At 37.4% G+C, this 23,988-nt stretch overlaps 3 protein-coding genes across 3 annotated transcripts; all 3 read right to left on the minus strand.

Annotated features, from left to right (window-relative positions):
• Positions 1 to 2,224: 2,224 nt before the first annotated feature.
• LOC113674929 (uncharacterized) lies at positions 2,225 to 3,780 on the minus strand. The gene is made up of 2 exons (XM_089191416.1): positions 3,244 to 3,780; positions 2,225 to 2,659 (listed from the first exon to the last, which is right to left on the minus strand). Exons 1-2 carry the CDS (start codon positions 3,778 to 3,780, stop codon positions 2,225 to 2,227), a joined length of 972 nt encoding a protein of 323 aa, XP_089047542.1.
• A 3,807-nt stretch (positions 3,781 to 7,587) lies between these two features.
• Positions 7,588 to 12,091, minus strand: LOC149049716 (GFP-like fluorescent chromoprotein amFP486). The gene is made up of 6 exons (XM_089195080.1): positions 12,073 to 12,091; positions 10,703 to 10,841; positions 9,436 to 9,533; positions 8,704 to 8,922; positions 8,187 to 8,396; positions 7,588 to 7,815 (listed from the first exon to the last, which is right to left on the minus strand). Exons 2-6 carry the CDS (start codon positions 10,718 to 10,720, stop codon positions 7,683 to 7,685), a joined length of 678 nt encoding a protein of 225 aa, XP_089051206.1. The 5' UTR covers positions 10,721 to 10,841; positions 12,073 to 12,091; the 3' UTR covers positions 7,588 to 7,682.
• Positions 12,092 to 17,783: 5,692 nt separating this feature from the next.
• Positions 17,784 to 21,187, minus strand: LOC149049717 (GFP-like fluorescent chromoprotein amFP486). Its single transcript, XM_089195081.1, has 5 exons — positions 21,035 to 21,187; positions 19,743 to 19,840; positions 18,992 to 19,210; positions 18,381 to 18,590; positions 17,784 to 17,950 (listed from the first exon to the last, which is right to left on the minus strand). The coding sequence occupies exons 1-5, from the start codon at positions 21,050 to 21,052 to the stop codon at positions 17,818 to 17,820; spliced, it is 678 nt and encodes a 225-aa protein (XP_089051207.1). The 5' UTR covers positions 21,053 to 21,187; the 3' UTR covers positions 17,784 to 17,817.
• Positions 21,188 to 23,988: the final 2,801 nt, after the last annotated feature.

The raw sequence follows: 23,988 nt of genomic DNA on the forward strand, positions 1-23,988 counted from the left end.
TGTCAAATACAACGGAGAGACCAAGTAGCAGGAGCATGACACAGTGCCGATTATCAGTAGCAAGCAAAATGTCGTTCTGAACACGGACAAGGGTGGTTTCGTATAGCTGTGAAATGGTTTGTAGGCCGATCGTAGCGGCTTTTAGAATTAAGATAAGCTTGAAGACGCACTGCCACAACCTTCTCAATAACTTTAAAGATAACTTTGAGGTTCGAGATATGCCTGAAATTGCTAAGAACTTCGTGATCCAGATTAGGTTTCTTGAGTAGAGCTGTTAAAACGGCACTTTTAAGAGACGAAGGCGAATGACCAGATTCCAACGACAAATTTAGAATACTACAAATAGATGGTAAGAGCACGTCGAAGTGTTTTTTCAGTAACGAGGCAGGTAGAGGATTCAGATAGATTGACTTCTGTTTTTTGATTTCCTCGCTGCGCCAAGGAGCAATAGGTCGCAAAGTGATGATCCTTGTGCGCAGAGGTGCATGTTTATCTTTATACTTTCCCTATAAATGACTTACTTTAGCACTTTTTAGACATTGATGAGTGCAGAGACGGAAAATCGAGATGCAGCTTGAATGGACGTTGTGGGTCGTGCGATACAAACGCAGTTTACAGCAACACTGAGGGATCTTACCTCTGTAGGTGAAAATCCGGCTTTTATGGTGACGGTCTCTTCTTCGGCGGAAAGGCCTGCGTCGCTTATTGAAATGTTTGTCTGTGTTATCACTATCCAGTTTGTGTTACGACAGATTTTAGGCCTGCATCTAAATATGGAAGAAGCTACACATGATCAAAATTTCTGCTTGTTAATATTAACATCATTTCAAACGCTGTAATCACGGAAGGAGTAGGGATGCTCCCTGCCCCTTACATACATACATAAACACACACATACTTTATTTGTTAACGTAGGTCGCTAAGTGGCGGCTAAAAAAGCTGCTGTGGACCTATCTACTATCTATACAAAGTTATAAATTAAGCCTAATTATTAAAATGTTTATAGAAATTTTCTCACAAAATATACAAAATCATTAAGTGAACCTTTCTATTAAAAATGTTTTCAGGGGTATTTAAAAAAAAAAAGAAATGTTTATAGAGTCAAAAATTTATATTACCTTAGAATACCACTAATAAGTTAATAATAAACGAAATTCTCTCATCTTTTTTAAGATTAGTGATGGTTCCTGGAACAAATGTCACTTTTCTTAACTGAGTATTGTTGCCTTTTAGCTTTGTTTTGAAATTCTCAAGTTTATCTAAGAGCCTTGATGAACTGCCAAGAGAATTCCATGCAATCGGGGCCCTGAAATAGAAACTGTTCTTCCCAAGATCTGTTTTTATGCGTTTGATTTCAAGGAGTGGGCCTTTGCGCTTCGATTCAGTAAAAGTGAAAAACGGAAGTATTCTGCTGTTTAAGCCTTGCTTGACTTTAAAAACTTCAATTTCTAATCTTCTTTTATATAGGTATCCTAAGTCTTGCCTCTTGATAGGGTCAAGGACTTCACGGTCCAAATAGTTCTTTGATATTTTGGTTCAAACTACCTTGATGCGCACGTTTTCCATTTCAGTAAACATAGCAACAGAGCAACTTCCCCAGACTCCGATACAATAAGTCACTCAAGGTATTACAGTCTTAAAATAAATTTCTTCCAAAATATGTGATTTAAGATAACTAATCTTCCTCAAAACACGTAGCTGTTTACCTAAAGCTTTTAGTGTTCCGTCTACATGTTCTCTCCATAGCAGTCGGTTATCAATCAGAACCCCTGATAGTTTTGTTTTGGCAGTGTATTCAAGCAATTTATCGCCACATCTAACTGGTAATAAAGGTCCTACAAATCGATTCTTTTGCATTATCATTACTTCAGTTTTTCCAGTATGTAGGGTAAGTTTGTTAAGTTCACACTAAGTATGGCGAATTTCTCAAAAAAGAAGATTTAACTTTACCACAACCTCATCGGTGCTATTTCATATTACGAAAGCTGTTGTATTATCCGCTTCACCTTGTGATATACTATCAGAAAAATCGTTGGCATAAATGGAAAGAAGTATTGGGCCTAAAAGTGAACCCGAAGGAACCGCATATCTTACTTCTAATAGAGGTGATATGATGCCATTTACTCTACAAACTGCCGTCGGCTTGATACATAGCCATGCAACCAATAAAATAACTATCTACTCAGGCCGTAAGCATGCATTTTGTAGTATAAAATGTCATGATTTACTGAGTCGAAAGCCTTCTAAAATCAATCAAAATAGCTCCTACAACTTTCCCTTCATCTATTGGCCGTTTCCAAGATTCCGTCACGAACAGAAGGAGTGACTCTGATGACTGACCCTTTCTGTATCCCCAATGGTTTTTCTGCAGCACCTCATTTAAATAAGGGTCGTTTGTATCACAAATGATAGACTCATTGATTTTAACTGGGATGCTCAACACAGTCAGGGGTCTGTAGTTACCACACTCCCCACTATCACTTCCCTTGTGCAAGAGTTTGAATTTACCAATTTTCCATTGAGTTGGATATTTTCCTTCATAGTAGCTCATTTTGCCTTTGTGAGCAATACTGCAGCAGATCTCCTTGGCAACGATTTCCATTTCCTTTGGTGTTATACCATCACAGCCATAAGCTTTACTGATGTTCACTTTTCTCAGCTTATTATAAAACCCGTCGGTATCAAGCACAACTTCAGATATCGTTGGGTTTTACTCTTGCGATGTAAGACTTATCTTAGTTGGCAGTTGGAGGAGACTGGGATGCTAGTTTTTCGCCAACTGTGGCAAATAACGAATTCATGGTTTTCGATTTGACAAGATCGTCATGAATTAATGTATTGTTTTCATCTCTCATTGGGCCAATTATCTTGCTACAAGTATTTTCTTGTCCTGTCAGCTGTCTCACAATCTTCCAAAATCCTCTGGTCCTCCTTTCGCTTCACTTAACGTCTTCTTCCAGTATTCTGCTTCCGCTCTTTTCAAAGCTTTGTTTACACTCTTCTCAGTTCCTTATACCTTTTCCAGTCGTTGAAAGTAGTTGGTGAAAAAACACGGACAAGGTACTTGTTATCGTCGGATAAGCTGTCTGTCGTGTTACATACTAGTTCCACTCGTCGCGTAAGAGTCCTGATAGTTGTGGCTTTGTGTGATGTCGGGTTGTAGGATGACTCGTCCAGTAATCTGTCGGTATGTGTCGGTTTCCTGTAAACTGTTGTCCGTAGTGAGTTGTCGTCACGACTTACCATGCAGTCTAGAAAAGGTAGTTTACCATTTTCTTCGTCCTCTCTAGTGAAAGTATCGTCAACGTGGCGTAACCAGAGCGGTATCGTTTGTCGGCAAGTTGAAAGGGCGCTTTCCTCGATGTTCTGCATCACAATTTCTGCTACAACAACAGAAACTGGAGACCCCAAAGCTGTACCATGTAACTGTTTGTAGTGTTTACCGTTGTACTGAAAGTAAGTTGACATAAGGCAAAGGTTTAGTAAGTCCATAATGTCCTCTGTAGGTAGTGGTAAGGGGTCGGTAGATTGTAAGATAGCAGTCTCAGTACATTGTAGTGCCAGTTGAAGTGGAATGCTTGTAAAAAGCGATTTCACATCAAATGACATTAGTTTATAGTCGTCAGGTATCTGTACAGTGAAGTCCTCAGCGGATTGTGGTTTACGTCTGGCGGATTGTGGTTTACGTCTGGATTTGTCGGTGAGCGGTTGTAGTATTTTCGTACGGTACTTGGACAGTTGGTATGTCGGAGAACCACAGAAAGAAACAATAGGTAGCATTGGGAAACCAGGTTTGTGTAGTTTCGGCAGATCATAAAGTTTCGGTGGCTGTGGTACTGAGCACCTTAGTCGAACAACATGCCCTTACATGACTGAAAAACGACGAGGACATAGTTTTTCAACCAACCTAAGAAGAACTCAAACGTGACCCGACTCCAGCGCTTCAACGCAAGCTCAACAGCACATTACTGACGCTCAAAAAGACAAACGCCATTGACACCCAACGCTACTACCGACTAGGGTGTTCAGTACCACAGCCACTGAAACTTTACGGTCTGCCGAATCTACACAAACCTGGTTTCCCAATGCGACCTATTATTTCTTTCTGTGGTTCTCCGAACATCACCGACTTATGAACCACACTTTTGACTGGGACTCTCCGCAATGCCTAACCTACAGCACCAATGACTTTCAACGACTGACCCTGCATAGCTGGTTTACTAAATTGGAACAGACTCCCCTTAACAAGTGTCAACCACTACCGGCACCATACAAACGACTCAGTCACGATATTAACATTATAAACAAAGTGAAAAGAAAGACCTAACTTCACAACGGATGGAGACCGACTAATCCCAACCGACCTACGCCACTTGAGTCTTACAGCCAATAACATCACGGCAAAACTGACCAATCAGTTTATACAAACCGGACTAAGAACACTTCAGTGGCAACAACTATTCACTCGACTCCGATGATGACTTCCGCTCACTCTCCCGGACGATCAAAATACACTATTACATGTTACCCCCAGCTTCAAACCATTTACTGTACAGTTTTCAATAATTACGTGTCGAAAAGACATAATTAACATCTACCGGAATCAAAATTGGTCTGAAAAGTCAAAACGTGTCAGGAATTCGCCTCTCTTAAAATCTCAGACGTCTTTAAACGACTTCTAGTTTCTATTTATAGCAAGACTTCGTGTTCATTTTTTCGTTTTATCTCTTGTTCGTTCAATATGTTAACTGCTTGTCTAAACATAACGTTAGTGTCTTTAATGATTATGGAAAAGCTAACGATCTTTACCGAAGCTGCCAAAGAAAATTCAAATGAAACACGTAAGATAAATTTTTAATATTTTTAAAAGAAAAACTATAAATGGTAACACGACTAAAGCTGAAGGATACTGTTTAAGTTTAAACGGTAGTGCTTTGCTAATGAAAGCAAAGCTTAAAATGATTTAAGATCAATAAACAGCGGCTATCACAAAGGTGCCACATAGACATGACACTTAATACATCATCAGTGTAAACTGGTGGCAGAAGCAAATAGAAAGGGAAAAACCAGAAAAGTCGAATGTCGTTAGATATCGCTATCCAGCATGTGGGTCTTTTTTTTTTAATCAGCGTAAAGCATAAAGGGATTTATGATCGACGTTGGGCAAACAAATAATGATCATGAGTGTTCCAGCAGGAGAGACAGAGACTTAATACTTGTTATTACTTAGAACTTTAACAGACGCTAAATGGAAACCATTGTCAATCAAAGCTAAAAATCTAATATTTCCTTTGTCAAAGTCTTTCAAACTGTTAAATAACTTATTACATTCAAACTTTGAATAATTAAAAGATGTATTGATTGCATGCTTATTGATGGTGAGGCATGACGTTTCGCTGGTTTAAGTGGCCTTTCACAACTCCCTCGTTTACATGTACTTTTACATAGTAGGGTATTTTTTGTTGTATGTTGTATGTTCTTTTTTTTTTGTAAGTATGCACTAAATATACTAATATGATAAGGGTTATGTGTGTAATTTATGATGGTAATAGGACCGAGTGGAGTCCGAACTAGACATTGGTTGTACGTTTTCATAAAAAATAAATAAATAAAAAACATTAGTCAACTCGTCGAAATGCGAGACAACAGCGCGCGCTCATAACGCATTCTGTCCACTTACATAGTTATGACGTGTTAACTGCCCCTTTAATTGTCCTATTGCACTTCCCAATTACAAGGATGACGCGTACACTATCCTATTAGTGCTGGCATCGGGCTGGTGATAACCAATCACGTTCGAGAATTTTGTTGTAGTTTTGACCGGTGCGGGATTTACTTGTCATATAAAACCGGAACGCTCTCATGAAGTCATCCTCAACGTCAAATTTCTTTTCTTAATTTTGTATTCAAAATAGGAGCCGTTAAGTGCCGCTCACATACTAACATTATCTTGTTGTTTAATGCTTTGCTAAAAGTAAAGATTAAAAACTGCGGCCCCTAAAAGGGCAATGCACAGGCACAACTGATAACATAATCAGCTTGGATTAATCGCAGATCCCCGTAAAAAAGGGGTAAATGACACAAAAGTCGACGGACCCATGAAAAGATACTAGGCAAGGTCGCAGTCAAAAGGTATTACTACAAAGAAGGAATTTTTAGTTGACATCTGAATGTAAAAAAAAAAGGAAATAGAAGCTTCTAGTTGACTTCCACAGTATTTTCTCTTTTGCACTTTGGTTATTCAAAAAGTCGGAAGCCATGATTATTGCGTCCCACAAAGCACTCAAAACCAACCGAGACATTAACATTTTTTACGGAGACTCAATATTAAAACAGCAGAGACATTTGACGTATCTTGGCGTGGTGGTAGACAAATCATTACCATGGAACAATCACTTGTCATATGTTGCCTCGAGAGTTTATCCTAAACTGAAACTTTTAGGTAAAATTTCATTTTTTCTTAGCCCTGAAATTTTATTGAAGATTTACAAAACGACAAATTTACCTATTTGAGACTATGGCTGCATCCTATGGGGTTTTTGCAGCAAGACGAACTCCGATTTTCTGGAAAGGTTGCAAAACAAAGCAATGCAAATAATTTTAAGAACAAATCACTTAGCGTGCACACAGTCAATGACGAAGAGACTTGGCCTGTTAACATTATCTAACAGGCGCCGTTATTTACGTCTCCAACTAGTATATAAAATCGTACATGATTATCACTGTCCCAGGCAACTTCAAGGGTATTTTGCATTGAGATCAGAACTTCGCCGTAAAGCCCTGAGAGATAGTAGGGAACTTTATCTCCCAAGATAAAAAACAGCTATGGGCCAGTCAATATTCGAGTATGCCGCTGCAAAGGAATGGAATGACTTCCCCAAAGAACTGTGTGTTTGTGAAACGCTAAGAATTTTTAAAATTAAAACTTTTAAACTTTTTTTTTGTAGAATCAGATGAGGCACAACACAAATGACGTGTACAAATTTTTATCGCTGTAAATATTTTTTGGTAATTTTTAATTTAATCTTGACTTGTATCGATAGTGAATTGTATTTTTAACAGTATTTTTATTGCTGATCACCGGTTTGTACCAGCGTTTTCTATGATGAAAAAAAGTTTAAATAAAACATTTATTGAATAAAGCATTTATTCACGGGGATCTGACTCTTTCCATTCGCTTTAAACTTGCACTATGGTGGTAAGAACTGACTGCGGAAAGTATGGGATTCATGATGTATTCTGAACTTTATCAGCTGAACTCGAAAACAGAGATGTAAATCAGTTGCTGTTTTCTTAGATGTAGTTAATGATATGTTTATTTTTGTGCTAAGTCATAATTTCTCAAAAGTCATGTCCCCATTTTACAGTGTCTAATTATGATGACCAGTTGACCCGCGCAATACCCGGTGGCTAGGGAGAAGGACAATTGTTTGGAATGGGTTGCAAGTAGCTACCAACATTATTATAAAGTGAAGGTAGTCATGAAAAACTGTCGTTTTGAACAAATCGACAAAATGTTTGTATCCAGTTTTAAGTCTAAGGGAGTATTTATGGCTGTACGAATTGAGAGGATGACACTACACAGTGTTTTGTATCTTTTTTTTTATTTTTCAACCGACCTGGTTCGTATTATAGTGAAGTCAGAAATTTTCGGGGAGGTAGTGAAAATACTTCCATCCCAGTTACACAGGGTTAACATGAGCCTTAGCATATTCTTCCAGCAGGACCTTCTTGCCGTCTTTGTCACCAAGGTCGGTCCTCACTATGCGATGTTCCACAACATGGTTCGGAGGCAGTGTGACTGGCGCCTTTGTTCTGTGCAAAAGGAAAAAAATACTTGTTAAAATACAAAATATGCGTTTTATGTTTCCCATCAGCGTTGGTTTTTTTACTGGGTTTTTTTTTTTTTTACTTTTTTATGAACTTTACTTTTTTTGGTACAATGTAGTTTAGCAATTACTTGCGATTATTTAAAGGATATCATTATAGATAACCTTTAGTATCTTGTGAGGTGTCTTATTCTCTCCCAAACATTTTATTGACACAAGAAATTAGCATTAAGCCGTTCTCTCCAGGCCCTTTTCATCCCAGCGTTCTCTTTGGTTGCTTCTATCCCGTAGAAGAAGATGAGAACCGATAGCTTAAAAGAAATAATATTGAACCGTTAGAGCTGTTACAGTGCTTACTTGTAAGAAGTGTGAAACTGGCAACTGTGATAACCGCCTCCTTTGAGTAGTAGGAACATAGTCACATCACCTCTCAATATGTTGTTAGAGACGGTCATTTTCTCAAAGGACGGGTCCCAGCCAATTGTCCTCTTTCCCATTATGGGTCCGTCGGCGGGAAAGTTTACGCCATGAAACATGGATTTGTGTGTAAATGAATTACCCTCAAGCCTGTAAAAATTAAGAGAAATTTGAGAAATCAATAACAAAAATGGAAAATTACCCTTGTATCTGTGCCACATACCGAGAGTGCAATGTGATCGGGAGAATAATGCGTTAGCGCATTTTGTTTTTAAGATTTTGTCATTTCCGCTACAATGTTTTTTAAATTAAACCCATTTTCCCATAGACACCTCTTTTAATCTTTATATTAATTTAATATATATTAATTTAATCTTTATAATACTCCTTAAAAGAAATCTTTAGATTTCTTTCATGGAGTATTATCTCAGTCCCATACTAAACATCACTTTCATACCCAATGTGACCACTGGCTGTGGCAACTCCTCCATCTTCAAATGTAAATGACCTTTCATACGACATTCCAGCAGGAAAGGCTTGTTTGAAATAGTCGTGCATGCCCTCAGGATAATAAGTGAAGCACCTATTTCCATATTTGAACGCTGACGACAGAATGTCAAAGGAGAATGGAAGGGGTCCTCCCTTGGTGACCCGAAAAGTGGACTTCTGTATTCCTCTAGAATAAGATGATAAGAGTGTTGAAAATTATTTTCAGAAACAGCTCATGTATGCCCTGAAACACAGGAAAATTAGGAACACCAAATATTTTATGCTCATGATAATTCAGACTTAAACTTTCATGTTAAGTTGTAAGAAATTAAAGTATTACAAATGAATTTAGCTGTGACTGAGCTTTTACAGGATAATTTGCAGTAGCCTTTAAACTTCGCCTGATTCTGGAGGGCGATGAAGAAGTCGATGTCATAGGCAGTTGGTAATGTGCAAACGCGAATAAAAACAAGCTCATAGTTCATGACTGAAATCTTCTTATGAATCTTTATCTTGATCACTTTGCGTTTTAAAAAAAGTCTTTATTCACCTTGGTAATTTCCCAAAATCATTGACACCGTGACATCAGGCCTTATTTGACAGCTGCAATGTGATCTTATTTAACTCTGTATTTAACAATAAATTGCAATGCATAGTAATGAAATAATTCATCGTGGTCTGTCTTTTAAGAGGCACTTACTCGTAAGGCTTTCCTTTTCCTTCACCCTCGATCTCGAAGTAATGTCCATTGACACTACCCTTCATTTCAAATTTCATATTCATATCTTTGAGAATGACCTGAATAAGTAAAACGGAAAGAAACGATTATTTTCTACCAACAGTTATATTTTTCAAAGACCTAAGCTGGTTAAATTTGCCAGCGCATTTAATTGCTCAGTATCTGAAACGATAAAATATAAGATACTATTAAGATACAGCTTACGCCATATCAAATTAACACAGTGCGCCTCACACCATTTGGCTCTTTATATGTAATTGTCCTACTCTTTGACCTTCTTTTAAAATATTTTCTTGCGCTGCAATATTTCATCGCATCAGAAACAAACACTGGACTGAATTTAGCTTCAAGGTGAGTTGGAAGCGATACAACACGACGGCATTTTTCTGTCTGTGGTTTGTGGGGCATGCATCTGTTTCAGTAACTTTTTAACCTGGCGAGATAAAGCGCTCAAGTTCAGTTTAACATTTATCTTTTGCCTGGTAGAATTTCTGTCGGCGTGGTGTTATCAGTGAGATGGGCTCGTCTACTGAGGGGCCAGTCTTTACCTATCACCAGGACGGGGGGAAGGGGGAATTTTTTTTTTTTTTGGGGGGGGGTTCTACGTTGTTAGAGGAATCGTCGCCAACAAAGTATAAAGGTGGGGCTATACAAAATCGATTGCAAATTAACCGCCAATGACGGGGTAGAGGGAGGGGGGGGGGGTCATAAGTGGGATCATAAATATTACGTGAATCAATCAAAATATTTCAACCCCAAAACCCTCCTCCCCTTAGTCGATAAATAATGAGCAGTAACGATGACAAATTTTTGTTCCCTTAACAATTGCGAATCCTACTTGAGAACCGGCTGGAACACTCAGACAAACTGAGGCTCACCTGCGAGGATTACTGTTTCACTTGATTTTCACCCGTAGGTCAAATAATAATTTTCATTTTTCTTAACGTGTGGATTCCTAGTTGGTTAATAGCAGCGCCTAGCTAGTATTTGAGAGGCACAGGTTTGAATCCTGTCGAAGTCTACTTTTATCAAGCTTCTTTTCAGCAATTGCTAAAATTACAGCTCATCTGCGAGGATTATTGCTTTACATGATTTTAGTGCAAAGTCAAAACGTTTGAAGAACATGTTTTGGGTGTGGCATAGCAATTTGCGTTCGGACGATTTTACCTTATTCTTTGTTACCGGGGTAGATTCGACTCTCTTTATTAAGTTTCAAGAATTCACTAACCTGCTTTGAAAGAGACATGTTAAGGATAAGCCGCTTGATTTTCAAAACTGGATTACGAGCTGAGATAGCCTGTTGTAGTTCACTCCGTCGCCGACCAAGCTGAACTGACTGGAGCTTTAGCGTTGATTGATGTTAATAGCTAAGAAAGGAGAAACAAACGCTCATTGATGATAATGATAACACGTGAACCATCATGTGATATTTAACAATTGGTTCATTCTTAGTGCGGGTGTATTTGTAACTTTAACTTTGAGTAAAATTTAAAAGGTTTTTCAAATAATGTAACATAATAGTAATCATTCGATTCCTTTTTGTTCGATTTGAGACTGTTTCTAGCAAGTTGTTGGTTAGTAATCTGTTTTGTCACACGAAGGTGCACTAATGAGTGATTGTAATCAAATTTAATTTCCTCTTTTAATTAAAATATCAGTTGGACAAAGCACTATTTAATTAGTCAATGCTTTGCTAGAGTCAAGGTCAAAAACAAAAACAAAAAAAGAAAGAGACGGAGAGACCCACGAGGGCGGTACACGGACACAAACGATTACATAATCAGATGGTTTGGTTTTATCAACTGAGTTGACAAACGTGATTTAGCTGACCTAGGTATGTAATCTGATTATCTCTTATGGAAAGTTGGCAATAACTGGTCATGAATGTGCTTTACCCTCAATAATGATAATTAAAAAAAATCCTCTGGAACACTCTGCTGTAATTTTCGGCTTTATTAGGCTCGACAAAATTATATCCAGTTCTAAAGAAAGTATTGTAGTCGTTTCACGCTTGTCAGCCGTTGTGAAGTATAAAAGCGTATGGTTAGCGTTTTTAATTCCTTCAGTCCGTTCGATCTTTTTATTGTTACTTTTAACATTTTATCCTCGTCTCAGATGCTGAACGTCTAAGGAAACAGACTAACTCCGAAACTGAACCAATTCATGTTTACAAAAATATAGGCGTTGCTATTGACATCGAACTTTATGAAATAGTCAAAGCATTGACGACTAGTATTTAATTAGTGAATGCTTTGCCGGAGTCAAGACTCTGGGAATACTTTCGAACTGTCAAACGCGTATTGCCCTTAGGCGCCACGGTCAGCTAAGGTCAACCATGTTTTTTAAAATTATGTTACCAATCGTTTAATTTTAATGAAGCTGGACGTTTATCTTGTCTTAATAATTAATCCTATGTTCAACCGAAAAAAAAGGGCAAAAAAAAATGCCGCTCCCAGATCTATACTAAACTTCAAAATTAAAAATGTTCATCTTTTCCTTTTCTGTATATGTACGTCATGTTGTTTTCTGTGATTTTGCGAAGTCTAGTTTTAAATTTGGCATTGGATGGACAGCAACATGATATTGATACAATACTACCTCATCCTTCGTTACTTTCTTGCAGTGGAAGTATACATTCAACAGGTGGATGTACTTGCAGCACTGTGTTCCGTCGCTACTGCGAATTCGTGTTCGTAATAACGAGGTGCAAGACAATGTTTATGCAACCGTAGCATATTTTTTCGTTGAACCAATTGCACAGCTGTGAATTTCGCATATTCAAGAGCGTCATAACTTTATAAACACAGAGCCTGGGAATGTAATCTGATTTTCTCTTATGGAAAGTTGGCGGTAACTGATCATGAATAAGCTTTTACCCTCAATAATAATAATAAAAAAAATCCTCTGGAACACCCTGCTTTAATTTTCGCCTTTATTAGGTTCAACAAAATTATATCCAATTTCAAAGAAAGTACTTAGTCGTTCCATGCTTGTTAGCCGTTGTGAATTATAAAAGTGTATGCTTGGCGTTTAAATTCCTTCGGTCCGTCCAATCTAATGATTACATAATCAGCTGATTTAGTTTTTGTTAAACTGAGTTGAGAACGTGACTTGGCTGACGAAGGACTAACGCTCGAAATATCTTCTTTAGAATGGCTCTTGCGTGGAAATTCACATTATCAATTCAGTTGATTACAGAAAGAATTAAATAACTTTATAAAAGAAAGAGCCCTGATAAAGCAAGAGCCGGTCCAGTAACGGCAGTGAATATTACTGCTACGTCCACGAAATTGGCTGCTCTTTAGCAGTGGAAACAATTTAGGCAATTCTGGTACTTGTGGTGCTAAAATGAAAGCAATTGTCCGCAAAGTCAATGGTTAGTAATCTGTTTTGTCACACGAAGGTGCACTAATGAGTAATTGAAATCAAATTTAATTTCCTCTTTTAATTAAAATATCAGTTGGACAAAGCACTATTTAATTAGTCAATGCTTTGCTAGAGTCAAGGTCAAAAACAAAAACAAAAAAAGAAAGAGACGGAGAGACCCACGAGGGCGGTACACGGACACAAACGATTACATAATCAGATGGTTTGGTTTTATCAACTGAGTTGACAAACGTGATTTAGCTGACCTAGGTATGTAATCTGATTATCTCTTATGGAAAGTTGGCAATAACTGGTCATGAATGTGCTTTACCCTCAATAATGATAATTAAAAAAAATCCTCTGGAACACTCTGCTGTAATTTTCGGCTTTATTAGGCTCGACAAAATTATATCCAGTTCTAAAGAAAGTATTGTAGTCGTTTCACGCTTGTCAGCCGTTGTGAAGTATAAAAGCGTATGGTTAGCGTTTTTAATTCCTTCAGTCCGTTCGATCTTTTTATTGTTACTTTTAACATTTTATCCTCGTCTCAGATGCTGAACGTCTAAGGAAACAGACTAACTCCGAAACTGAACCAATTCATGTTTACAAAAATATAGGCGTTGCTATTGACATCGAACTTTATGAAATAGTCAAAGCATTGACGACTAGTATTTAATTAGTGAATGCTTTGCCGGAGTCAAGACTCTGGGAATACTTTCGAACTGTCAAACGCGTATTGCCCTTAGGCGCCACGGTCAGCTAAGGTCAACCATGTCTTTTAAAATTATGATACCAATCGTTTAATTTCAATGAAGCCGGACGTTTATCTTGTCTTAATAATTAATCCTATGTTCAACCGAAAAAAAAGGGCAAAAACAAATGCCGCTCCCAGATCTATACTAAACTTCAAAATTAAAAATGTTCATCTTTTCCTTTTCTGTATATGTACATCATGCTGTTTTCTGTGATTTTGCGAAGTCTAGTTATAAATTTGGCATTGGATGGACAGCAACATGATATTGATACAATACTACCTCATCCTTCGTTACTTTCTTGCAGTGGAAGTATATATTCAACAGGTGGATGTACTTGCAGCACTGTGTTCCGTCGCTACTGCGAATTCGTGTTCGTAATAACGGGGTGCAAGATAATGTTTATGCAACCGTAGCATATTTTTTCGTTGAACCAATTGCACAGCTGTGAATTTCGCATATTCAAGAGCGTCATAACTTTATAAACACAGAGCCTGGGAATGTAATCTGATTTTCTCTTATGGAAAGTTGGCGGTAACTGATCATGAATGAGCTTTTACCCTCAATAATAGTAATAAAAAAAATCCTCTGGAACACCCTGCTTTAATCTTCGCCTTTATTAGGTTCAACAAAATTATATCCAGTTTCAAAGAAAGTACTTTAGTCGTTCCATGCTTGTTAGCCGTTGTGAAGTATAAAAGTGTATGCTTGGCGTTTAAATTCCTTCGGTCCGTTCAATCTAATGATTACATAATCAGCTGATTTAGTTTTTGTTAAACTGAGTTGAGAACGTGACTTGGCTGATGAAGGACTAACGCACGAAATGTCTTCTTTAGAATGGCTCTTGCGTGGAAATTCACATTATCAATTCAGTTGATTAAAGAAAGAATAAAATAGTTTTATTAAAGAGAGAGCCCTGATAAAGCAAGAGCCGGCCCACTAACGGCAATGAATATTACTGCTACGTCCACGAAATTGGCTGCTCTTTAGCAGTGGAAACAATTTAGGCAATTCTGGTACTTGTGGTGATGAAATGAAAACAATTGTCCGCAAAGTCAATGGTAGAAACTAGTTACAACGTAATGCGTTTGGCATAATCAGTTTTGCCATGTGCAGGATATGCTGAAACACTCTCCATGTTTTTCAAAAGCTAATTTCATTTTATCGTTTGAAGATACATTTTGACATTCAATTGAAGCGACGCTGTCGAGACTGATAAACTTTGCGCATTCCGTTCTATTTTCGTAGTATTCAAGGGTGTGCAATCTTAATCAATATGACTACCGTCAAATGCCGCCCATATGTTTGCATTATTCGATTGAAAAGAAAAACGACGAACGTCGATTAACAACGCGTAAAGCGATAGGAAAATAATTTCACATTGCTACTAGGCATGCGAGAGTGCATTTTTCAATCAACATTTAGCAAAAAAAGGGAATTAAAGTGGACATTGAAGCTTTACTTATGTTATCGTCAAGAATCAGTTAAATCTTTCTTGTCTATAGTGAGGGCTAAATAGAGAGAACCCATGACGGCTGCTTAACAGGGTTACGAAACGATTACTTCTGTCCTTTGAGCTATTGGATAACATTTGGCCCCAGAGCAATGTTCATTGTCGAGTTCTGATCGCTTGTTTCTGAAAACTGATTTAAAAGTCGCATGCAGACGGTAATTCGAGACTCACAAGTCGAAACTGAATTGTATACAAGGGAAACATACTTATGATTGTAAATAGGAGAGGGAGATGGTAAGTTTTGAGTTCAGTAAGGAAATTGAGAAATATTCTGCTGAATAAATGTTGGGGGTCTACACCGAGACCCTGGGAATACTTTTGAACTGTCTGTTACGGTATAATCAAAGCGACAGAAAAACACTTCAATCCCACAAACTCAACTACTTTATTAAACAGCGAGTAATGTTCTTAACAAGAGGCGACTTCTAAAAGCAGTACAATACTTATCATTGATAAACTTAATTAAGCCCGCCACAGTCTATATGCCAGCTCACCGCTGACACAATCTCACTGCTGTCTCCAGAGTTCCTTGAAATGAGCAATCTTCCGCCGTAACTTTCTCTCGGTATAGCTCTCAAAACAGTCGTCGCTCCGACAACAACAACTACTCCTACTACTACATAGATGAGTCTTTATTTATTTTCGCAAAGTGTTCTGGAACATTCCAGAAGCTCACCTAAGAAATATTTTAGTAGTATTAGACAATAAATGCGTGACTTGATGAAGAGTTCTATGGTATGCAAGTCAGCATGACTAAGCAGTCTGGAGATTTCTAGGTTATATTTATAATTAATCAAAACATGTCAAACAACAAATTGCCCTTGAGCGCCACTTTCAGCTAAGGTCAACTACTTTTTTTTAAGTTATGTAACCAATCGTTTAATTTAAGTGAAGCAGATGTTTACATGGTCTTAATAATTAATCCTTTGTTCAACCGATGAAAAAGGTAAAAACAATTGTCACCTCCAGACCTGTACTAAATTACAAAATTAAAAAGGTTCGTCTGTTGCTTTGTTGTATATGGACGTATATGTACATCACGTTGTTTTTCTGTGATTTTGTTAAGTCTGGTTATAAATTTCATTTCGGATTGGAAGCAACGTTTACTATTTTACCTTTTTACTCGACGAAGAACATGTAACAAATATTGTAGCGTGAAATGACCGATCACTGTTGCTCCCTTGGAATAAATTTAAGTTAGTGTCTTTAATGATTATGGAAAAGCTAGCGATCTTTACCGAAGCACGTAAGATAAATTTTTAATATTTTTAAAAGAAAAACTGTAAATGGTAACGCGACTAAAGCTGAAGGATACTGTTTAAGTTTAAACGGTAGTGCTTTGCTAATGAAAGCAAAGCTTAAAATGATTTAAGATCAATAAACAGCGGCTATCACAAAGGTGCCACATAGACATGACACTTAATACATCATCAGTGTAAACTGGTGGCAGAAACAAATAGAAAAGAAAGAAACTGAAACGTCGAATGGGACATAAAACGAGGTAAGAGAATGTCGTTAGATGTCGCTATCCAACATGTGGGTGTCTTTTTTTAAATCAGCGTAAAGCATAAAGGATTTATGATCGAGATTAGACAAATAAATAATGATCATGAGTGTTCCAGAAGGAGAGACAGAGACAGAGACAGAGAACTTTAACAGACGCTTAATGGAAACCATTGTCAATCAATGCTAAAAATCGAATATCTCCTTTGTCAAAGTCTTTCAAACTGTTAAACAACTTTTGCGTAAACGACAGGCGCCGTTATTTACGTTCCCAACTAGTATATAAAATCGTAAGTGATTATCACTGTCCCAGGCAACTTCAAGGGTATTTTGCATTGAGATCAGAAATTCGCCGTAAAACCCCCAGAGATAGTAGGGAACTTCATCTCCCAAGATAAAAAACAGCTATGGGTCAGTCAACATTCGAGTAAGCCGCTGCAAAGGAATGGAATGACCTCCCCAAAGTACTGTGTGTATGTGAAACGCTGAGAAGTTTTAAAATTAAAACTTTTAAACTTTTAGTAGAATATGATGAGGTACAACACAAATGAAGTGTAGAAATTGTTTATCACTGTAAATATTTTTTGGTAATTTTTAATTTAATCTTAACTTGTATCGATAGTGAAATGTATTTTTAACAGTATTTTTATTACTGATCACCGGTTTATACCAGCGTTTTCTATAATTGTTTTTTCAGTTTAAATAAAGCATTTATTCAAGGGGATCTGGCTCTTTCCATTCGCTTTAAACTTGCACTATGGTGGTAAGAACTGACTGCGGAAAGTATGGGATTCATGATGTATTGTGAACTTTATCACCTCAACTCGAAAACAGAGATGTAAATCAGTTGCTGTTTTCAGAGATTTAATTAATGATATGTTTATTTTTGTGCTAAGTCATAATTTCTCAAAAGTCATGTCTTAATTTTACAGTGTCTAATTATGATGACCAATTGACTCGCGCAATGTCCGGTAGCTACCAAAATTATTAGAAAGTGAAGGTAGTCATGAAAAAACTGTTGTTTTGAACGAATCGACAAAATGTTTGTATCCAGTTTTAAGTCTAAGGGAGTATTTATGGCTGTACGAATTGAGAGGATGACACTACACAGTGTTTTTTATCTTTTTTTTTTATTTTTCAACTGACCTGGTTCGTATTATAGTGAAGTCAGAAATTTTCGGGGAGGTAGTGAAAATACTTCCATCTCAGTTACACAGGGTTAACATGAGCCTTAGCATATTCTTCCAGCAGGACCTTCTTGCCCTCTTTGTCATCAAGGTCGGTCCTCACTATGCGATGTTCTACAACGTGGTTCGGAGGCAGTGTGACTGGCGCCTTTGTTCTGTGCAAAAGGAAAAAAATACTTGTTAAAATACAAAATATGCGTTTTACGTTCCCCATCAGCGTTGGTTTTTTTACTGGTTTTTTTTTTTACTTCTTTATGAACTTTACTTTTTTTGTTACAGTGTAGTTTAGCAATTACTTGTGATTATTTTTCCATTGTCCTGAACATCTTTTATTGACAAATGCAGGGAAGGAAACATTTTTAGGTTTAAAGGATATTATTATAGATAACCTTTAGTATCTTGTGAAGAGTCTTATTCTCTCCCAAACATTTAATTGACAAGGGAAATTAGTATTAAGCCGTTCTCTTCAGGCCCTTTTCATCCCAGCGTTCTCTTCGGTTGCTTCTATCCCGTGAAACTCAGAAGATGAGAACCGATTGCTCAAAAGAAATGATATTCAATCGTTGGAGTTGTTACAGTCCTTACTTGTAAGAAGTGTGAAACTGGCAACTGTGATAACCGCCTCCTTTGAGTAGTAGGAACATAGTCACATCACCTCTCAATATGTTGTTAGAGACGGTCATTTTCTCAAAGGACGGGTCCCAGCCAATTGTCCTCTTTCCCATTATGGGTCCGTCAGCGGGAAAGTTTACGCCATGAAACATGGATTTGTGTGTAAATAAATTGCCCTCAAGACTGTAAAAATTAAGAGGAATTTGAGAAATCAAAATGTAAAAAAATGTAAAATTACTCTTATATCATTGTCACATACCTAGAGTGCAATAGGACCTGGAGAATAATGCGTTAGCGAATTTTGTTTTTTAAATTTTGTCATTTCCGCTACGATGTTTTTCAAATTAAACCCATTTTCCCATAGATGCCTCTTTTAAAATACAGTCGTCTGAATATTCTCTTGTCATTATGCTTTTTCAAGTTGTAGTTTTGTTCCCATGTAGCTAGACAGCAGGCGCTCTTTGGAGAATCACAACTAAGTTACACTTTTAAAAACGGCGCGTCCTGCTCCGTGTAAAAAATGACCTTGAAGATTTCTTTTAAGGAGTATTATCTCAATCCCATACTAAACATTACTTTCATACCCAATGTGTCCACTGGCTGTGGCAACTCCTCCATCTTCAAATGTAAATGACCTTTCATACGACATTCCAGCAGGAAAGGCTTGTTTGAAATAGTCGTGCATGCCCTCAGGATAATAAGTGAAGCACCTATTTCCATATTTGAACGCTGACGACAGAATGTCAAAGGAGAATGGAAGGGGTCCTCCCTTGGTAACCCGAAAAGTGGACTTCTGTATTCCTCTGGGATAAAAAGAATAGGAGTGTTGAAAATTATTTTCAGAAACAGCTCATGTATGCCCTGAAACACAGGAAAATTAGGAAGACCAGATATTTTATGCTCATGATAATTCAAACTTGAGTCAAATACTGCATAAACATTCATGCTAAGTTGTAAGAAATTAAAGTATTACAAATACATTGAGCTGTGACTAAGCTTTTACAGGATAATTTGCAGTAGCCTTTTAACTTCGCCTGATTCAGGAAGGCGATGAAGAAGTCGATGTCATAGGCAGTTGGTAGCTTGCAAACGAGAATAAAAACAAGCTCATAGTTCATGACTGAAAATCTTCTTATGAATTTTTGATCTTGATCACTTTGCGTTTTTAAAAAAGTCTTTATTCACTTTGGTAATTTCCCAAAATCATTGACACCGTGACATCAGGCCTTATTTGACAGCTGCAATGTGATCTTATTTAACTCTGTATTTAACAATAAATTGCAATGCATAGTAATGAAATAATTCATCGTGGTCTGTCTTTTAAGAGGCACTTACTCGTAAGGCTTTCCTTTTCCTTCACCCTCGATCTCGAAGTAATGTCCATTGACACTACCCTTCATTTCAAATTTCATATTCATATCTTTTAGAATGACCTGAATAAGTAAAAAGGAAAGAAACGATTATTTTCTACCAACAGTTATATTTTTCAAAGACCTAAGCTGGTTTTAATTCGCCAGTGCATTTAATTGCTCAGTATCTGAAACGATAAAATATAAATTATTTTTTTTACTATTAAGATACAGCTTACGCCATATCAAATTAACACAGTGCGCCTCACACCATTTGGCTTTTTATATCTAATTGTCCTACTCTTTGACCTTCTTTTAAAATATTTCCTTGCGCTGCAATATTTCATCGCATCAGAAACAAACATTGGACTGAATTTAGCTTCAAGGTGAGTTGGAAGCTTCAAGACATGCAGAATGAATTAAATAAGCCATAAGTGATACATGAAGACAGATTAATTAGTATAGCGACACAACACGACGGCATTTTTCTGTGTGTGGTTTGTGGGGCATGCATCTGTTTCAGTAACTTTTTAACCTGGCGAGATAAAGCGCTCAAGTTCAGTTTAACATTTATCTTTTGCCTGGTAGAATTTCTGTCGGCGTTGTGTTATCAGTGAGATGGGCTTGTCTACTGACGGGCCAGTCTTTACTTATCACCAGGACGGGGGAAAGGGGGGAATGTTTTTTTTTGGGGGGGTTCTACGTCAGAGGAATCGTCACCAACAAAGTATAAAGGGGGAGCTATACGAAATCGACTGCAAATTAACCGCCAATTATGGTGTAGAGGGAGGGGGGTTATAAGTGGGGTCATAAATATTACGTGAATCCACCAAAATATTTCAACCCCAACACCCTCCTTTTTGTTCCCTTAACAATTGCGAATCCTACTTGAGAACCGGCTGGAACACTCAGACAAACTGAGGCTCACCTGCGAGGATTACTGTTTCACTTGATTTTCACCCGCAGGTCAAATAATAATTTCATTTTTCTTAACGTGTGGATTCCTAGTTGGTTTGTAGCAGCGCTCAGCTAGTATTTGAGAGGCACAGGTTTGAATCCTATCGAAGTCTACTTTTATCAAGCTTCTTTTTCTGCAGTTGTTAAAATTACAGCTCATCTGCGAGAATTATTGCTCTACATGATTTTAGTGCAAAGTCAAAACGTTTGAAGAGCATGTTTTGGGTGTGGCATAGCAATTTGCGTTCGGACGATTTTACCTCATTCTTTGTTACCGGGGTAAGTTCGACTCTCTTTGTTAAGTTTCAAGAATTCACTAACCTGCTTTGAAAGAGACATGTTGAGGATAAGCCGCTTGATTTTCAAAACTGGATTACGAGCTGAGATAGCCTGTTGTAGTTCACTCCGTCGCCGACCAAGCTGAACTGACAGGAGCGTTAGGGTGTGGATTGATGTTAATAGCTAAGAAAGAACAAAGAAACGCTCATTGATGATAATGATAACACGTGAACCATCATGTGATATTTAACAATTGGTTCATGCTAAGTGCGGGCGTATTTGTAACTTTAACTTTGAGTAAAATTTAGAAGATGTTTCAAATCATGTAACATAATAGTAATCATTCGATTCCTTTTTGTTCGATTTGAGACTGTTTCTAGCAAGTTGTTGGTTAGTAATCTGTTTTGTCACACGAAGGTGCACTAATGAGTGATTGTAATCAAATTTAATTTCCTCTTTTAATTAAAATATCAGTTGGACAAAGCACTATTTAATTAGTCAATGCTTTGCTAGAGTCAAGGTCAAAAACAAAAACAAAAAAAGAAAGAGACGGAGGAACCCTCGAGGGCGGTACACGGACACAAACGATTACATAATCAGATGGTTTGGTTTTATCAACTGAGTTGACAAACGTGATTTAGCTGACCTAGGAATGTAATCTGATTATCTCTTATGGAAAGTTGGCAATAACTGGTCATGAATGTGCTTTACCCTCAATAATGATAATTAAAAAAATCCTCTGGAACACCCTGCTTTAATTTTCGACTTTATTAGGCTCGACAAAATTTTATCCAGTTCCAAAGAAAGTATTGTAGTCGTTTCATTTCGGACAGCAACTTGATATTGATACAATACTACCTCGCCCTTCGTTACTTTCTTGCAGTGGAAGTATACATCCAACAGGTGGATGTACTTGCAGCACTGTGTTCCGTCGCTACTGCGAATTCGTGTTGGTAATAACGGGTTGCAAGACAATGTTTATGCAATCGTAGCATATTTTTTCGTTGAACCAGTTGCACAGCTGTAAATTTCGCATATTCAAGAGCGTCATAACTTTATATAAACACAGAGCCTGGGAATGTGATCTGATTTTCAATTATAGAAAGTTGGCGGTAACTGATCATGAATGAGCTTTTACCCTCAATAATAATTATAAAAAAAATCCTCTGGAACACCCTGCTTTAATCTTCGCCTTTATTAGGTTCAACAAAAGTATATCCAGTTTCAAAGAAAGTACTATAGTCGTTCCATGCTTGTCAGCCGTTGTGAAGTATAAAAGCGTATGCTTGGCGTTTTTAATTCCTTCGGTCCGTTCAATCTAATGATTACATAATCAGCTGATTTAGTTTTTGTTAAACTGAGTTGAGAACGTGACTTGGCTGACGAAGGACTAACGCACGAAATGTCTTCTTTAGAATGGCTCTTGGGTGGATGTTCACATTATCAACTCAGTTGATTAAAGGAAGAATTAAATAGTTTTATCAAAGAAAGAGCCCTGATAAAGCAAGAGCTGGTCCACTAACGGCAATGAATATTACTGCTACGTCCACGAAATTGGCTGCTCTTTAGCAGTGGAAACGATTTAGGCAATTCTGGTACTTGTGGTGCTGAAATGAAAACAATTATCCGCAAAGTCAATGGTAGAAACTAGTTACAACGTAATGCGTTTGGCATAATCAGTTTTGCCATGCGCAGGATATGCTGAAACACTTTCCATGTTTTTCAAAAGCTAATTTCATTCAATTGAAGCGACGCTGTCGAGACTGATAAACTTTGCGCATTCCATTCTATTTTTGTAGTATTCAAGGGTGTGCAATCTTAATCAATATGACTACCGTCAAATGCCGCCCATATGTTTGCATTATTCGATTGAAAAGAAAAACGACGAACGTCGATTGAGACGCGTAAAGCAATAGGAAAAATAATTTCACATTGCTACTCAGCATGCGAGAGTGCATTTTTCAATTAACATTTAGCAAAAAAAGGGAATTAAAGTGGACATTAAAGCTTTACTTATGTCATCGTCAAGAATCAGTTAAATCTTTCTTTTGTAAACGTCATTCAAGACTGTTTGATGACTTATCCCAGTGATTATTATAGTGAGGGTTAAATAGAGAGAACCCATGACGGCTGCTTGACAGGGTTACGAAACGATTACTTCTGTACTTTGAACTATTGGATAACATTTGGTCCCAGAGCAATGTTCAGTGTCGAGTTTGGATCGCTTGTTTCTGAAAACTGAATTAAAAGTCGCATGCAGACGGTAATTCGAGACTCACAAGTCGAAACTGAATTGTATACAAGGGAAACATACTTGTGATTGTAAATAGGAGAGGGAGATGGTAAGTCTTGAGCTCAGCAAGGAAATAGAGAAATATTCTGCTGAATAAATGTTGGGGGTCTGCACCGAGACCCTGAGAATACTTTTGAACTGTCTGTTACAGTATAATCAAAGCGACAGAAAAACACTTCAATCCCACAAACTCAACTACTTTCTTAACAAGGAGCGACTCCTAAAAGCAGTACAATACTTGTCGTTAATAAACCCCGCCACAGTCTATATGCCAGCTCACCGCTGACACAATCTCACTGCTGTCTCCAGAGTTCCTTGAAATGAGCAATCTTCCGCCGTAACTTTCTCTCGATATAGCTCTCAAAACAGTCGTCGCTCCGACAACAACAACTACTCCTACTACTACATAGATGAGTCTTTATATATATTCAAAAAGTTACAGAAAAGAACATTCCAGAAGCTCACCTAAGAAATATTTTAGTAGTATTAGATAATAAATGCGTGACTTGATGAAATGTTTTGAAAAGTTCTATGGTATGCAAATCACCATGACTAAGCAGTCTGGTGATTTCTAGGTTATATTTACAATTAATCATAACATGTCAAACAACAAATTGCCCTTGAGCGCCGCTGTCAGCTAAGGTCACCTATGTTTTTTTTTTAATTATGAAACCAATCGTTTAATTTAAGTGAAGCAGATATT

Source organism: Pocillopora damicornis, chromosome 2 (genome assembly GCF_964200805.1).
Source record: "Pocillopora damicornis chromosome 2, jaPocDami1.2, whole genome shotgun sequence".
In the NCBI taxonomy this organism is placed as follows: domain Eukaryota; kingdom Metazoa; phylum Cnidaria; class Anthozoa; order Scleractinia; family Pocilloporidae; genus Pocillopora; species Pocillopora damicornis.